General features: G+C 40.0%; 1 protein-coding gene and 2 long non-coding RNA genes across 4 annotated transcripts in view; 2 read left to right on the forward strand and 1 right to left on the reverse strand.

Moving 5' to 3' along the window:
- LOC309655070 overlaps positions 1-17,889 on the forward strand; it is a 448,619-nt gene that overhangs the window by 140,769 nt on the left and 289,961 nt on the right. The window lies entirely within an intron of this gene.
- Positions 1-17,889, forward strand: part of LOC309655049 — a 142,262-nt gene that overhangs the window by 119,498 nt on the left and 4,875 nt on the right. The window lies entirely within an intron of this gene.
- The window catches only part of CCDC7 (coiled-coil domain containing 7), a 326,200-nt gene that overhangs the window by 93,172 nt on the left and 215,139 nt on the right, over positions 1-17,889 (reverse strand). For both annotated transcript variants that reach the window (XM_082449611.1, XM_082449612.1), the window contains one exon: positions 1,009-1,119. In XM_082449611.1, coding sequence (XP_082305737.1) covers positions 1,009-1,119 — 111 coding nt within the window. The remainder of the gene's footprint in view (positions 1-1,008; positions 1,120-17,889) is intronic.

The following is a 17,889-nucleotide window of genomic DNA, read 5'->3' on the forward strand; positions in this document are numbered from 1 at the left end:
CCACTGTCCACGTGGATAATCCAGGATCAGTTTAATTTTATGTGGAATGGGTTGCAATATACCACTAACATCCTTCCACAAGTCTACCTAAATTCCCCTACTATTTGTCATCAGATATGATAAGACCTAGAAAAAGTCTGGCTACTGGAAGGAACACTAGCCTTGCACAATACTGAAGATGTCTTCCTGGTGGTCCCAGACAAGGTCATTACCCAATAAGGACTGGTCACTCTGCAGCCTCACATGGGGCAACATGACTGAGCCATTAACACAGACAAGGTACCAGGATCTATCATCCAAGTGAAATTCCTGGGCATGATCTGGAAAAGGTGACAACATCCTATTCCAGAGGAGATGATTGCCAATATTTGATCCTCTCAACTCCCCCAAATAAAAAAGAAGATCCAGCAATTGGTCGTACTTTTCTGGTACTGGCACTTTCCACGCAGGGAACTTGATGGCACCTATCTATGAGGTTACCAAGAAGACCTTGCCCTGTGTGGGGCCCGATTAACAGAATACCCTGGTGCAGGGGCGGGAGTCTCTAGCAAGCCTCCCAGGCTGCCCTTCCCCTAAGCCTCTCTGATTCCTATTTGCTGTTTTAGCTACAGATCTCAAAAACTTCTCAGTTTGTCAGTTGGAGCCTATGGCAGAATGGCCCTGATACTGGTCAGAAGTGCCCACTGGGCATAATTTCCTGGAACCTGTAATCTCCCAGAATCATCTAAAAGGCACACACACTTTGAGATACTATTGGACAGTTATTGGTCCTTGGTGGATACTGAGTGCATGTCCTATGGCTGTTAAGTAATCTTATGACTAGAAATTCCAATCTGAAGGTATTAACACTTTTGATTTTGTTCTCTAGTTATCTTAGGGCATTCAGTTTAGGTCATTTATTTTTACTTCTATAAAATATACACTCAAATACATATTCATGAACCAAAGAAAAAAGACCTTCTGATGAGTTTAAAATAATTTAAAGTTACCCATAATTATTATACTTACTATGACTCCTCTCCTTTCTGTAAGGTATTTGTTTCTCTACTTGCATTTGGGGTTTTGACACTGAATCTTGATTTACAAGCATAAGATTTTCACCCAGTACTCCAATATGACCTACGTAAAGAGATCCATTTAGTCCACTAAATGGGAAAACAGATCCATTGTGAAATCTCTAGATTTCAAATTTATAACAAGTGTACAGTAGCATTTTCTCTCATTTTTAAAGTTATCAATGAATTGCCATAAATGTTAGGTCTTACATGAAAATAAGAAAAGTTTTAATGGGTGCTACTGAAACTGTCTCGTTATTTCATAGATATTTTGAGGAATCAAATATATTTCATACTAATCTCTACTTTTGGGGTATGTATACATTACATAAATATACAATAGTAGATGAAACAATAAAAATACATATGTACAAGGTTATTCATTACAGTATTATTTGTAATTGCAAAATATTTTAAACCACCTAAATGTTCAAGAATAGGATACTGGTTGAATAAACCAAGGTGTATACAATAAATTATGGTATAGTATAAACTATGGTATATAATGTGGTACTATTTTACATATTTATGTAAAAATTTTAAAAAGATTTTTATAAACTACAGGGAGGAATTTCTAGGAGGTAATGTTAAGTGGAAAAAAAATTTGAAAGGGTATCTAGTACGCTAACTTTTGGTTCAGAAAGCAGTAATTGGAAGAAATGAGAAATAGAGAGATATTAACTTTACAAGATGAAGCACAGAAAAGATAAGCAAAAAAATCATGTAGTTGGTTACCTGCCAGAAGACAGGGTGGGAGAGAGGACTGGGGAATGCATGGGAAGGACTGGGGAAGAAATGACGCTCTTAAGTATACCTTTGGTATATTATTTACTTCTGGAAGTAGGTCAATGTTCCATACATTCCAAAAATAAAACGAAATCAACAAGGATAAGAAGAGGAAATGAAAAAACATAATGAAATGAACCTACTGAAGGGTTAAAAAAAAAGCTGATTCAAATTAGTCATAAATAGTGTTTGAAACATACCCTCAGTCTTGGGCAAGAGTATGGGGGACAGACAGAAAGCAAATCACTAAATCTTCCTAGTAGGCTTTTTTTTAGTGGTATGTGCTAAGTAATTCTGTAACAAGGGTTGAAGCATTGTAGGGTTGAGCAAATACATAAATCTGCTGATGTTTTAAGAGTCAGGATTAACACCCTGGAAGAAAGGACATACACATATGAAATGGAGGAAGGCAAGAAGGAGACCTGAGGGACTAGAACTGAAGGTGTTTGAGAGTCCTCATGATTTCTAAAATATATGTGTACATAACATGCATATATAGGTGCACATGCACATGCACGTGTGTATGAATATATGTACATGTGTGTAAAAACTAAGGAGTGTGGGGGATTAACCAAGCTGGCGGAGTAGAAGGACGTGCTCTCACTCCCTCTTGCGAGAGCACCAGAATCACAACTGGCTGCTGGACAATCATTGACAGGAAGACCCTGGACTTCACCAAGGAGGATACCCCACGTCCAAGGACAGAGGAGAAGCCACAGTGAGACGGTAGGAGGGGCGCAATCAGAGTAAAATCAAATCCCATAACTGCTGGGTGGGTGACTCACAGACTGGTGAACACTTATACCACAGAAGTCCACCCACTGGAGTGAAGGTTCTGAGCCCCACGTCAGGCTTCCCAACCTGGGGGTCCAGAAACGGGAGAAGGAATTCCTAGAGAATCAGACTTTGAAGCCTAGTGGGAATTGACTGCAGGACTTCTACAGGACTGGGGGAAACAGAGACCCCACTCTTGGAGGGCACACACAAAGTAGTGTGAGCATCGGGACCCAGGGGAAGGAGCAGTGACCCTGGGGGAGACTGAACCAGACCTACCTGCTGGTGTTGGGGGGTCTCCTGCAGAGGCGGGGGGTGGCTCTGTTTCACCGTGGGGACAAGGACACTGGCAGCGGAGGTTCTGGGAAGTGCTCCTTGGCGTGAGCCCTCCCAGAGTCTGCCATTAACCCCACCAAAGAGCCCAGGTAGGCTCCAGTGTTGGGTTGCCTCAGGCCAAACAACCAACAGGGAGGGAACCCAGCCCCACTCATCAACAGTCAAGTGGATTAAGGTTTTACTGAGCTCTGCCCACCAGAGCAACAGTCAGCTCTACCCACCACCAGTCCCTCCCATCAAGCCTCTTAGATAGCCTCATTCACCAGAGGACAGAGAGCAGAAGCAAGAAGAACTACAATCCTGCAGCCTGTGGAACAAAAACCACAGTTACAGAAAGATAGACAAGATGAAAAGGCAGAGGGCTATGTACCAGATGAAGGAACAAGAAAAACCCCCTGAAAAACAACTAAATGAAGTGGAGACAGGCAACCTTCCAGAAAAAGAATTCAGAATAATGATAGTGAAGATGATCCAGGACCTCGGAATAAGAATGGAGGCAAAGATTGAGAAGATGCAAGAAATGATTAACAAAGACCTAGAAGAATTAAAGAACAAACAAACAGAGATGACCAATACAATAACTGAAATGAAAACTACACTAGAAGGAATCAATAGCAGAATAACTGAGGCAGAAGAACGGATAGGTGACCTGGAAGACAGAATGGTGGAATTCACTGCTGTGGAACAGACTAAAGAAAAAAGAATGAAAAGAAATGAAGACAGCCTAAGAGACCTCTGGGACAACATTAAACGCAACAACATTCACATTATAGGGGTCCCAGAAGGAGAAGAGAGAGAGAAAGGACCAGAGAAAATATTTGAAGAGATTATAGTCGAAAACTTCCCTAACATGGGAAAGGAAATAGCCACCCAAATCCAGGAAGTGCAGAGAGTCCCATACAGGATAAACCCAAGGAGAAACATGCCGAGACATATAGTAATCAAATTGGCAAAAATCAAAGACAAAGAAAAATTATTGAAAGCAGCAAGGGAAAAATGACAAATAACATACAAGGGAACTCCCATAAGGTTAACAGCTGATTTCTCAGCAGAAACTCTACAAGCCAGAAGGGAGTGGCATGATATACTTAAAGTGATGAAAGGGAAGAACCTACAACCAAGATTACTCTACCCGGCAAGGATCTCATTTAGATTTGATGGAGAAATCAAAAGCTTTACAGACAAGCAAAAGCTACGAGAATTCAGCACCACCAAACCAGCTCTACAACAAATGCTAAAGGAACTTCTCTAAGTGGGAAACACAAGAGAAGAAAAGGACCTACAAAAACAAACCCAAAACAATTAAGAAAATGGTCATAGGAACATACATATTGATAATTACCTTAAACGTGAATGGATTAAATGCACCAACCAAAAGACATAGACTGGCTGAATGGATACAAAAACAAGAACCATATATATGCTGTCTACAACAGACCCACTTTAGACCTAGGGACACATACAGACTGAAAGTGAGGGGATGGAAAAAGATATTCCATGCAAATGGAAATCAAAAGAAAGCTGGAGTAGCTATACTCATATTAGATAAAATAGACTTTAAAATAAAGAATGTTACAAGAGACAAGGAAGGACTCTACATAATGATCAAGGGATCAATCCAAGAAGAAGATATAACAATTATAAATATATATGCACCCAACATAGGAGCACCTCAATACATAAGGCAACTGCTAACAGCTATAAAAGAGGAAATTGACAGTAACACAATAATAGTGGGGGACTTTAACACCTCACTTACACCAATGGACAGATCATCCAAAATGAAAATAAATAAGGAAACAGAAGCTTTAAATGACACAATAGACTAGTTAGATTTAATTGATATATATAGGACATTCCATCCAAAAACAGCAGATTACACGTTCTTCTCAAGTGCACACGGAACATTCTCCAGGATAGATCATATCTTGGGTCACAAATCAAGCCTCAGGAAATTTAAGAAAATTGAAATCATATCAAGCATCTTTTCTGAACACAACGCTATGAGATTAGAAATGAATTACAGGGAAAAGAACGTAAAAAGGACAAACACATGGAGGCTAAACAATACGTTACTAAATAACCAAGAGATCACTGAAGAAATCAAAGAGGAAATCAAAAAATACCTAGAGACAAATGACAATGAAAACACGACGACCCAAAACCTATGGGATGCAGCAAAAGCAGTTCTAAAGGGAAGTTTATAGCTATACAAGCCTACCTCAAGAAACAAGAAAAATCTCAAATAAACAATCTAACCTTACACCTAAAGAAACTAGAGAAAGAAGAACAAACAAAACCCAAAGTTAGCAGAAGGAAAGAAATCATAAAGATCAGAGCAGAAATAAATGAAATAGAAACAAAGAAAACAATAGCAAAGATCAATAAAACTAAAAGTTGGTTCTTTGCGAAGATAAACAAAATTGATAAGCCATTAGCCAGACTCATCAAGAAAAAGAGGGAGAGGACTCAAATCAATAAAATCAGAAATGAAAAAGGAGAAGTTACAACAGACACCGCAGAAATACAAAGCATCCTAAGAGACTACTACAAGCAACTCTATGCCAATAAAATGGACAACCTGGAAGAAATGGACAAATTGTTAGAAAGGTATAACCTTCCAAGACTGAACCAGGAAGAAACAGAAAATATGAACAGACCAATCACAAGTAATGAAATTGAAACTGTGATTAAAAATCTTCCAACAAACAAAAGTCCAGGACCAGATGGCTTCACAGGTGAATTCTATCAAACATTTAGAGAAGAGCTAACACCTATCCTTCTCAAACTCTTCCAAAAAATTGCAGAGGAAGGAACACTCCCAAACTCATTCTATGAGGCCACCATCACCCTGATACCAAAACCAGACAAAGACACTACAAAAAAAGAAAATTACAGACCAATATCACTGATGAATATAGATGCAAAAATCCTCAACAAAATACTAGCAAACAGAATCCAACAACACATTAAAAGGATCAAACACCACGATCAAGTGGGATTTATCCCAGGGATGCAAGGATTCTTCAATATACGCAAATCAATCAATGTGATACACCATATTAACAAATTGAAGAATAAAAACCATATGATCATCTCAATAGATGCAGAAAAAGCTTTTGACAAAATTCAACACCCATTTATGATACAAACTCTCCAGAAAGTGGGCATAGAGGGAACCTACCTCAACATAATAAAGGGCATATATGACAAACCCACAGCAAACATCATTCTCAATGGTGAAAAACTGAAAGCATTTCCTCTAAGATCAGGAACGAGACAAGGATGTCCACTCTCACCACTATTATTCAACATAGTTCTGGAAGTCCTAGCCACGGCAATCAGAGAAGAAAAAGAAATAAAAGGAATACAAATTGGAAAAGAAGAAGTAAAACTGTCACTGTTTGCAGATGACATGATACTATACATAGAGAATCCTAAAAATGCCACCAGAAAACTACTAGAGCCAATCAATGAATTTGGTAAAGTTGCAGGATACAAAATTAATGCACAGAAATCTCTTGCATTCCTATACACGAATGATGAAAAATCTGAAAGAGAAATTATGGAAACACTCCCATTTACCATTGCAACAAAAAGAATAAAATACCTAGGAATAAAGCTACCTAGGGAGACAAAAGACCTGTATGCAGAAAACTATAAGACACTGATGAAAGAAATTAAAGATGATAAATTAAAGATGATACCAACAGATGGAGAGATATACCATGTTCTTGGATTGGAAGAATCAACATTGTTAAAATGAGTATACTACCCAAAGCAATATACAGATTCAATGCAATCCCTATCAAATTACCAATGGCATTTTTTACGGAGATAGAACAAATCATCTTAAAATTTGTATGGAGTCACAAAAGACCCTGAATAGCCAAAGCAGTCTTGAGGGAAAAAAATGGAGCTGGAGGAATCAGACTCCCTGACTTCATTCAGACTATACTACAAAGCTACAGTAATCAAGGCAATATGGTACTGGCACAAAAACAGAAACATAGATCAATGGAACAAGATAGAAAGCCCAGAGATTAACCCATGCACCTATGGCCAACTAATCTATGACAAAGGAGGCAAAGATATACAATGGAGAAAAGACAGTCTCTTCAATAAGTGGTGCTGGGAAAACTGGACAGCTACATGTAAAAGAATGAAATTAGAATACTCCCTAACACTATACACAAAAATAAACTCAAAATGGATTAGAGACCTAAATATAAGACTGGACACTATAAAACTCTTAGAGGAAAACATAGGAAGAACACTCTTTGACATAAATCACAGCAAGATCTTTTTTGATCCACCTCCTAGAGTAATGGAAATAAAAACAAAAATAAACAAATGGGACCTAATGAAACTTCAAAGCTTTTGCACAGCAAAGGAAACCATAAACAAGACGAAAAGACAACCCTCAGAATGGGAGAAAATATTTGCAAACGAATCAACGGACAAAGGATTAATCTCCAAAATATATAAACAGCTCATTCAGCTCAATATTAAAGAAACAAACACCCCAATCCAAAAATGGGCAGAAGACCTAAATAGACATTTCTCCAAAGAAGACATACAGACGGCCACGAAGCACATGAAAAGTTGCTCAACATCACTAATTATTAGAGAAATGCAAATCAAAACTACAATGAGGTATCACCTCACTCCTGTTGGAATGGGCATCATCAGAAAATCTACAAACAACAAATGCTGGAGAGGGTGTGGAGAAAAGGGAACCCTCTTGCACTGTTGGTGGGAATGTAAATTGATACAGCCACTATGGAGAACAATATGGAGGTTCCTTAAAAAACTAAAAATAGAATTACCATATGACCCAGCAATCCCACTACTGGGCATATACCCAGAGAAAACCGTAATTCAAAAAGACACATGCACCCGAATGTTCATTGCAGCACTATTTACAATAGCCAGGTCATGGAAGCAACTTAAATGCCCATCAACAGACGAATGGATAAAGAAGTTGTGGTACATATATACAATGGAATATTACTCAGCCATAAAAAGGAACGAAATTGAGTCATTTGTTGAGAAGTGGATGGATCTAGAGACTGTCATACAGAGTGAAGTAAGTCAGAAAGAGAAAAACAAATATCGTATATTAATGCATGTATGTGGAACCTAGAAAAATGGTACAGATGAGCCGGTTTGCAGGGCAGAAGTTGAGACACAGATGTAGAGAATGGACATATGGACACCAAGGGGGGAAAACTGCGGTGGGGTGGGGATGGTGGTGTGCTGAATTGGGCGATTGGGATTGACATGTATACACTGATGTGTATAAATTGATGCCTAATAAGAACCTGCAGTATAAAAAAACAAACAAACAAACAACTAATACTAAACTTTCATTGGGTTATTTGTATGGAAATATGTTAATATAAATGTTTCAGACATTACATGAAATTTCTAAAAATCTTATATGTTCTGGTATAATGTTATAAGTAATAATCCTAGTTATTACTTTAAAATGTATATCTCAGAAATAACTAATTTTCTTGTCAACTGCATTATTATGAACTTTCATCAATTCTTTAACCGTGGTCATTTTTAAGTCTTTTGTCATTTACAGACAGTTCTGGGTGTACTCTGATGCTTTTGCAAATATGTTCCTATAAAAGGGTTTCATCTTCAAGAAATTCATGGAAAAGACTCTGACAAGTACAGATTTCTGGTAACTGACTGTACTGCTGAACTGAATGAATAAGCATTTTCAGAACTCTAATGAAAAACTGATGAACTCAAAAAAGTGCTAACAAAAGATCAAGATGAAAAAAAAAATTTAATTACATGGGACTGAGTGAACTGATGAGGATGAGTATAATTTTTGTGACTTTCTGTCTGAATTAAAAAAAAAAATCCCACAAGGACTCAGAGGCAAAGAATATACAAATCAATTTTCACTGCAAAGTAAAGGAGCTGTTACAGTGGAGGATTACTGGACTGAATGTCAATATTATGACATAGTATGAGTGTGTTTCAGGTTTGGTAATTGCAATCATTGTTGCTTTTGTTGTGGTCATCCATGTACAATGCTTGGTGTCAGTCTATTTATCTCTTGTAAAAATAAAATACAGTGTGTGTGTGTGAAAAAAACAAAACAAAACAAAACTAAGGAGTGTGGATCCAAGTAAAAATCCTATGTGTCATCTTACCTGGCAGTTACCATGGGAGAAAGCTTCCTACCCACACTAGACCGACTGCACAGCCAGTATATTCATGGGTTCAGGCCCCTCCAGGCCAACCACAGTCTTACACAGCCCCAGTTAAGGGCTCAAATGAGGCACTGTATTGTTCAGGTGACTCTGCTTTGACAACCTTATTGGGGAGCCTTGAAGACAATTTTCTCCTATCTGACTCAGTTTTCACTACTTTTCCACTCCTAGCCCTTCCTGCATTCCCTACCTCCTGGGTCCATAAAATGGCAAGAGCCTTTAGTTTAGGGCTCCTTTGGCAATGAAACCAACCATTTCTGATAAAACATCTCTTACCTGGGGCCTTCAGTGGGGAAAAATGGAATAATAAAGCTGGGACCTTTCCTGTTTAGACTTGTACTTATGCTATCACAGTAATCGAATAAAGGTGTAATTGTTACTTTCAGTTTGGCTTGTTATAATTGACCAACTCAACAACTGGCAGTGCTTTCTCTGACAAATTGGTGCAGTGAGCAGGGTGGATAGTACAGGCACACCTTGGAGATGTCACGGGTTCAGTGCCAGACCCCCGCAACAAAGCGAATATTGCAATAAAGTGAGTCATATGAATTTTTTGGTTTCCCAGTGCATATATAAAAGCTATGTTTACATGATACAGTAGTCTATTAATTGTGCAATAGCATTATGTCTAAAAAAAACAATGTACGTATCTTATTTTAAAAATACTTTATTGCTACAAAATGCTAGCCATCATCTGAGCCTTCAGCTACTCCTGATCTTTTTGCTGGTGGAGGGTCTTGCCTCGATGTTGATGGCTGCTGGCTGATCAGGGTGGTGGTTGCTGAAGGCTGGGGTGGCTGTGGCAATTTCTTAAAATAAGACCACAGTGAAGTATGGCTCATTGATTGACTCTTCTTTTCATGAATGATTTCTCTGTAGCATGCAATGCTGTTTGACAGCATGCAGAACTTCTTTCAAACTTGGAGTCAATCCTCTCAAAACCTGCTGCTGCTTTATCAACTAAGTTCATATAATATTCTAAATCCCTTGTTGTCATTCCAACAATCTTCACATCATCTTCACCAGGAGTAGATTCCATCTCAAGAAACCACTTTCTTTGCTCAACCATAAGAAGCAACTCTTCATTCATTAAAATCTTGTCATGAGATTTTAGCAATTCAGTTGCATCTTCAGTCTCTACTTCTAATTCTAGTTTTCTTGCTATTTCCACCACATCTGTAGTTACTTCCTCCACTGAAGTCTTGAATTCTTCAAAGTCATCCATGAGGGCTGGAATCAACTCCTTCCAAACTTCTCTTAATGTTGACATTTTGACCTCTTCCCAAGAATCATGAATGTTCTTAATGGCATCTAGAGTGGTGAATCCTTTCCAGAAGGTTTTCAATTTACTTTGCCCAGATCCATCAGAGGAATCACTATCTATGGCAGCTATAGCTTTACAAAATGTACTTCTTAAATAATAAGAGTTGAAAATCGAAATTACTCCTTGATCCATGGGCTGCAGGATGGATGTTGTGTTAGCAGGCATGAAAATATTAATCCTGTTGTACAGGTCCAGAAGAGTTCTTGGGTGACCAGGTGCATTATCAGTGAGCAGTAATATTTTGAAAGAAAACTTTTTTTCTAAGCAGTAGGTCTCAACAGTGGGCTTAAAATATGCAGTAAACCATTTTGCAAACAGATGTGCTATTATCTGGACTTTGTTGTCCATTTACAGATCACAGGCAGAGTAGATTTAGCAGAATTCTTAAGGGCCTTAGGATTTTCAGAATGATAAATGAGCATTGGCTTCAACTCCAAGTTACCAGCTGCATTAGCCCCTAACAAGAGTCAGCCTGTACTTTGAAGTTTTGAAGACAGGCATTGACTTCTCCTCTCTAACTCTGAAAGTCCTAGATGGCATCTTCTTCCAATAGGGGGCCGTTTCATCTACATTGAAAATCTGATGTTTAGTGTAGCCACCTTCATTAATTATCTTAGCTAGATCTCCTGGGTAACTTGCTGCAGCTTCTACGTCAGCACTTGCTGCTTCCCCTTGCACTTTTGTGTTATGGAGATGGCTTCTTTCCTTAAACATCATGAGCCAACTTCTGCTAGCTTCAAACTTTTCTTCTGTAGCTTCCTCACCTCTCTCGGCCTTCACAGAATTGACGAGAGTTAGGGCCTTGCTCTGGATTAGGCTTTCGCTTAAGCAAATGTTGTAGCTGGTTTCATCTTCTGTCCAGAACACTGAAATTTTATCCGTATCAGCAATAAGGCTGTCTCGCTTTCCTATCATTTGTGTGTTCACTGGAGTAGCACTTTTAGTTTCCTTCAAGAACTTTTCCTTTGCATTCACAACTTGGCTATAGTTTGGAGCAAGAGGTCTAGCTTTTGGCCTATCTCGGCTTTCAACATGCCCTCCTCACTTAGCGTAATCATTTCTAGCTTTTGATTTAAACTAACATGCAACTCCTCCTTTCAGTTGAACATACAGAGGCCATTGTAGGTTTATTAATTGGCCTAATTTCAATATTGTTCTGTCTGAGGAAATAGGGAGGCTGGAGGAGAGGGAGAGAGACGGTGGAGCAGTCAGAACACACATAACGTTTATCGATTAAGTTTGCCATCTATATGCGTGTGGTTCGTGGTGTCCCAAAACAACTACAATAATAACATCAAAGGTCACCGATCACAGATCACCATAACAAATATAATAATAATGAAAAAGTTTGAATATTGTAAGATTTACCAAAATGTGACACAGAGACATGAGGTGAGCAAACGCTTTTGGAAAAATGGCACCGATAGACTTGCTTGATGCAAGGTTGCCACAATCCTTCAATTTGTAAAAAATGCAGTATCTGCGAAATGCAGTAAAATGAGGTGTGCCTGTAAAGCACAGTGCCTCTCTAGGAAAGCAAAACTCTGAAGATCCCACGGGGCACTTTTGAGAGGTGTTAGAGAGGTCCATCAGACACTCTCAAGTGATACTAGTGGATCACATGCAAGAGCCTGAGAGTTCCATGGGTGCTTTATCAGTCATGCTAATGTGTCTCAAAAAGTACTAGTGGACCCTGGGGTTTCTTTGGGGAGGGCTAGTGACTTTTTACATAAGCTTTTCAGGTATAAGAGGGAACAGCGGTCCTTCCCTTTAGTTTCCACCCCCTTGCCCAAACTTGACTCAACTCCATGAGTCAAATTACAGATCCAAAGGAGACACTCATAGGAAAGCTAGGGAAGCAATTTGCTAGCTACTGATGGGAACAAAATTCGTTCCTCCAGTGATGGGAACAAAATTTGTCAGAGACCCTGAATTGCATCCCAATACTACTGTTAACTGTAAGCATGTCCCTGGCACCAAAAGACAGCCTAAAACAAGTGAATTTTTGTTGGGACTTATGCCTAAAATGTAAAATAATGAAGAGCCTTTTGGGATCACTTCACCCTAGCAATCTGAAGCTCTCAGAGACTTGGGTAGTTTGCCTCCAAGATGGAGGAGGCAATCTTGTTTTACTTAGTAAGTAAGAGAATGGTACCTCTGGTATGTGACCCCCACTTTCAGAGTACAAAACAGCAGCTACTTTGCCTAAAGAAGAAGATGGCACTGGGATGAAAGGATACAAGCACTCAAGATCATTTACATCCTCAGCTGGGTATTATTTGGGTTCTGAGAGATTTGACCCGTGCACCATGAGTTCCTTGCCACTAAACGGCATGGCTGAATTATACTTCCAGTGGATACAGTTTCCTTGTGAGCCACCCTAGTGGTGTCTTAGATGTACAAATGTGGGGTGAGAACAATAGATGATGAGACTGTCAACAAGGCTCAGATTTCCAGGTTTGTTCATGTTAACTTCTTCTGGTTATTGAGCCCAATTAAACCTCCTCACAAGGCCACATTGATCATTCTGTGACAATCCAGATCTTCACTGACAAATCACTGAGTTAAAAAAATGTGGCTACTGCCCAGAAGGCAAAGACCGACCAGTAGAAAGAGCAATGTAAAAATGGTAAGCCTGTTCTCCCTCTTAGACCATTTGGGCTAGATCCTTCCCAAAGAGATCTCTGGATCTAGGTTACTCAACAAAAGTTTCCCAGAGAGGAGACTGATGGCCTTTCCCACCAAGAACTTATGGTCACAGAGTGAGTGGGCCATGGGATCCACTAGGCTGCTCCACTAGAGTCTGCAAGGCCATGGCCTTACGATTAATACAAGTGCTATTCCCTCTGCTCCTCCCAGTGAACCTGGGGGTAAGTGTGGGGAATTAAAAACCCCTATTAACTTTTAACCAAGTTTTTCAGCTTTTAAAAATAAATAAGACTAGCGGTTGGGCCAAGGTTTCTCTGTCTCTAGTGGGGAACAATGGTCCTATATCAGGTTAAGAGTTCAATGGGGAGCTAGGGGAGAACTGCATTTATTGGGTCTCCTGGATACTGGTGCATAGTTAACTGTGCCCTCCACAATCCCTGACACTACAATGAGGGGGTTATAGGTTAAATTGTTCCCACTTCCCCTCTACCAAGAGGGAATTCTTATCCCACAGTACCTTAGAATGTGACCTCATTTAGAAATAGGGTCTTTACAGAGGTAATCAAGTTAAAATGAGGTTATTAGAGTGGGTCTTAGTCCTTATAAAAATGGGAAATCTGAGCACAGAGACAGACAAACATATGGGGAGAGCACCTTGTGAAGATGAAGGCATAGATCAGGGTGATGAATCTACAAGCCAAGGAATGTCAAATATTGCCAGAAAACCACCAGAAGATAGGTCAGAGGCAAAAAACAGTTTTTTGCTCGAGTCCTCAGAAGAAAACAACCCTACCAATATCTAATACCAGACTTCTGCCATCCTGATTGTAGGACAATATTTTTTTTAAGCCATTCAGTTTGTGGTCCTTTGTTATAGCAGTCCAAGCAAACTCATATAGATTTCTGGTACTGGGAAGTGGGCTACTGCTGTAAAAAAATACTTCAAAATGTTGAAGCCAAAGAACACCAAATATTGCCAGCAAACCACCAAAAGCTAGAACAGAAGTATTGAACAGATTATCAATAACAATCCCTCAGAAGTAACCATCCCTGCTGACACCCTGATATCAGACTTCTAGCCTCCAGAACTCTGAGACAATAAATTTCTGTGTTTTAAGTCAATGAGTTTGTGGTACTTTGTTATAGCAGTGCTAGGAATCTAATACAAAGAAGAAACAAACAATGCTCTCTGGTTTTGAGTCTCAGTCCAACACCACCAGAACCTTTATCAGATACAGCTATAAGTGGGCCCCACTGGAGCATTACAATTGTTATGGCCACCACTGTAATGGCTCCCACTATTGAATATATATTGGTACAGATGTACTGTCTAAGTGTATCCCTGCTTGAATTCACTCCAAAGTCCTGAAGGTAGTTGCTGCAGTTAGGGACATTTTATGGCATGTGGGGACCATAAACCTACCCTCCTAACACTGTGCAGTTCTACTGTTTACCAGTAAAGTATCAATGGACTAGCAGAGAAAAGATACAGCTATCCTAACTGCTGAGCTTAATGGAGCCACAGTTTTCTGAGACTAATTCTCCATTCAGTAGCCCTGTTTGACTTGTGCGCCTGGCCTCAGTCGTGTAGAGACTCAACTGATCGTGGCTCAGTGCTGTAGTGCAGCCCTGGGCACTGGCACTAACTGACTTTGGGACCGTCACAGAGGCTGCTGCCCAAGATGAAGAAGCTTGGTGAGCTGCAACTGACACCTCAAACTCCCTCTTCAGTATCACTGTCCACACAGATGATCAGAATAGGCATAGATACAGGAATAGGTATAGGTATACATATAAAAACTGGGGAGAGTCTGACTCCAGGCCAAAATTCTATGTGTGATCTTTCAGGCTCAATCATGGACAATTACAGAGGCCTTCTCTGGCAGCTGTCATGGGGAAAAACTTCACACCGCACACTATATTTGAGGCAGAGCCAGTGCACTGCAGGCGTTGGAGGTAGCTGCAGTCGTGGACTAAGACCCATCCGGACTGGCATATCTGCATTCTAGCTCAAGTGTCTCCACTGGGAAGACTCCTTATGAGGCAGAGGAGACCTCAGGTGAGGCATTATACTGTTCAGCACTTCTGCCTAGACCATCTTATTGGGTGGCCTTAAAAACTCTTTCTCCATTCTGGTTCAACATTTTTTCATTCTAAGCCCTCTCTCCTCTACTTCCTCATGGCACTTGGGTCCATAAAACATCAAAGGCTTTTGGGGGGACTTCCTCCACAGTAAGATGTTCCTCTCATCTGCTCTGATGCACATGACCCACCTCTGGGCCATTCTGTGGGGAAAATTAAACATTGGTGGAGCTAGGGCCCTTTCCTGTTTAGGCTCTTGCTTATACTATCTCAGTAAATAAATAAATACTTAATTGTTACTTTCAGTTAGTCTTAATTGACCAACTAAAAATTGGCAGCTCATTTTTTGACAAACTGACACACTGAGCAGGTGGTCAATGAAGCACAATGCTCTTCTAGAAAAGCAAAATACTGAAACTTTTACTGGGCAATTTTGGGAGATATGAAAAAAGTCTTTGGGGTGCTCTGATGTAGTACTAGTGGATTATTTGCATGAGTCCAACAGGGCTCATTATCAGCTATGCCAGTGATTCTCAGACAGTGATAGTGGATGCCACAAAGCACTCTTGGAGAGTTCTAATGGATTGTTTACATAAGATTTTCAGTTCTCAGGGGAATGGTCCTTCCCTTGAGCTCCCAACTCCCTGGTCGAGTTCCCATAGTAAGTCAAATTAGAGAACCAACAGAGGGACTCTAAAAAAGCTAGGGAAGCAATTCCCTAGATGCTGATTATTGTTCTCTGATGATGGATCCAACAACCAGAGACTCTGTGAGTTGAACTGTATCCAATGACTACTGTTATCTCCAAGCACATTCCTGGTGCCAAAAGAGAGCCCAGAACACAGCAGTTATTAAAACTTGTCCCTTTAATTAAAAATAATGTAGAGCCCTTTGGAATCATTTTATCCAGTGACCTGAAGAGACCTTAGAGCCTTGGGTAGTTTGATTCCTTGATGAAGGAGGTAATCTTATTAAACTTAGTAAGAATGGTGCCTGGTGGTATCCATCAATACAGATCCTTCCCACTTTTACTCAGACCTCTAAGCTTTCATAAATAAACGTGACTAGAGGTTAGACAAGGTCTCTATGTCTCCAGTGGGGAACTGAGGACATATGCTAAGGTCAGAGTTCAAACTGTGGAGGGGAAATACTGCATTTCTTGGGCCTTTTGGATACTGGTGAACAGATTTCTGTGATCTTGACAGTCCCTTATAAAAGGATGAGGGGGAAACAGATAATTCTCTGTAGTTTTAGTCCACCCACCACTAGGACTCTTTTCCAAACCCAACTGTAAGGGAATACCCTTTGGACTACTACAAACCTCCATTATTGTGGTTTCTACCACCGAATACGTTATTGGTAGAAATGTACTTTTTATATCAAGCAGCACTAACCAACCCCCACCATGATAAGATTTAAAGTTAGGGTATTTTAGTGGGGTATGTTAAAGATTATGATCTACCAAACTACTGGCCACTAGCACCTCTGTCTACCAAAAACAAAGTCACAGGCCTTGGTAATAAAAAGGGGCAACTGCCTTCATTGTTGAGCTTTCAAAGGCCAACAAATATTTGTAAACTATTTCTCCATTCAGTAACTCCACCTGGCCTGTGCGCAAGACCTTTGGTGCCCAGACTCTAAATTGATTAGGGTTACACAAAGCGTTAGAACTACCTATGGCACCAGTGGTACCTGACATTGTGACAGTTATAGAGGTTATCATCCAAGATAAAGAATCCTGGTGTCCTGTGGTTGACATCACAAATGCCCTTCTCAGCATCCCTCTCCATATGCATGATCAGGATTAGTTTGTTGTACGCAGTATGGGTTGTATTACACCGCTAATGTCCTTCCATGAGACTCCCTAAATTCTCTACCTGTAATAATGCATAGGTAAAGACTTGGAAAAAGTCCTGCTCCTTGAGGGAGCACTAACCTTCCACTCTATTGATGAAATCATCCTAGTGGGCTCAGACAAGGGCACTACCCAAAAAGAACTGGATGTCCTGTTCACCTACAAGTATCACATAGCTAGGCTGTTATTAACAACAAGGTACAAGGACCTAAAAATGAAGTAAAATTCCTGGGCATGATCTGTAAGGGGCATAATCCAGGGAAGATGACTGTCATGCTTTAGGCCCTCTCTGTCCCCCCAAGTAAAAACCATCTGAGCAATTGGTGGGACTATACAGATACTGTCACACTCTCACAGGGATCACACAGCACCCAACAATCAGGTTACCATAAAGATGACTACATTTGACTGGGGCATTGATGGACAGGGTCCCCTGGAAGCCATTCAACTGACTACCCCAGATGCCCTTTTTGTGGACCCCTCTGATTTTCATTTGCTGTTTCAGTTAGGACTCTCAGTAACATTTCTCTTTGCCTACTGGAATCTATGGCAGAAGGCCACTACTATACATCAGAGGCATTCAATGGACTTTGGGTCCACAATCTGCCAGAGCTGGCTGAAAATTGCATATCCTTTATGAGACAGTTAGTGCATATCCTTTATGAGACAATTATTGGTCTGTTATTGGCCTTGAGAGCATGACCTTGGTCATGTAATAATCTTAGGACAAGAAATTCCAACCAAAACATAGAATACATTTGCTTTTGTTCTATAGCTTTGTTAGGGTATTCA

The sequence above is a fragment of the Balaenoptera physalus genome (genome assembly GCF_965194825.1).
Source record: "Balaenoptera physalus genome assembly, chromosome: 2".
NCBI classification, from domain to species: domain Eukaryota; kingdom Metazoa; phylum Chordata; class Mammalia; order Artiodactyla; family Balaenopteridae; genus Balaenoptera; species Balaenoptera physalus.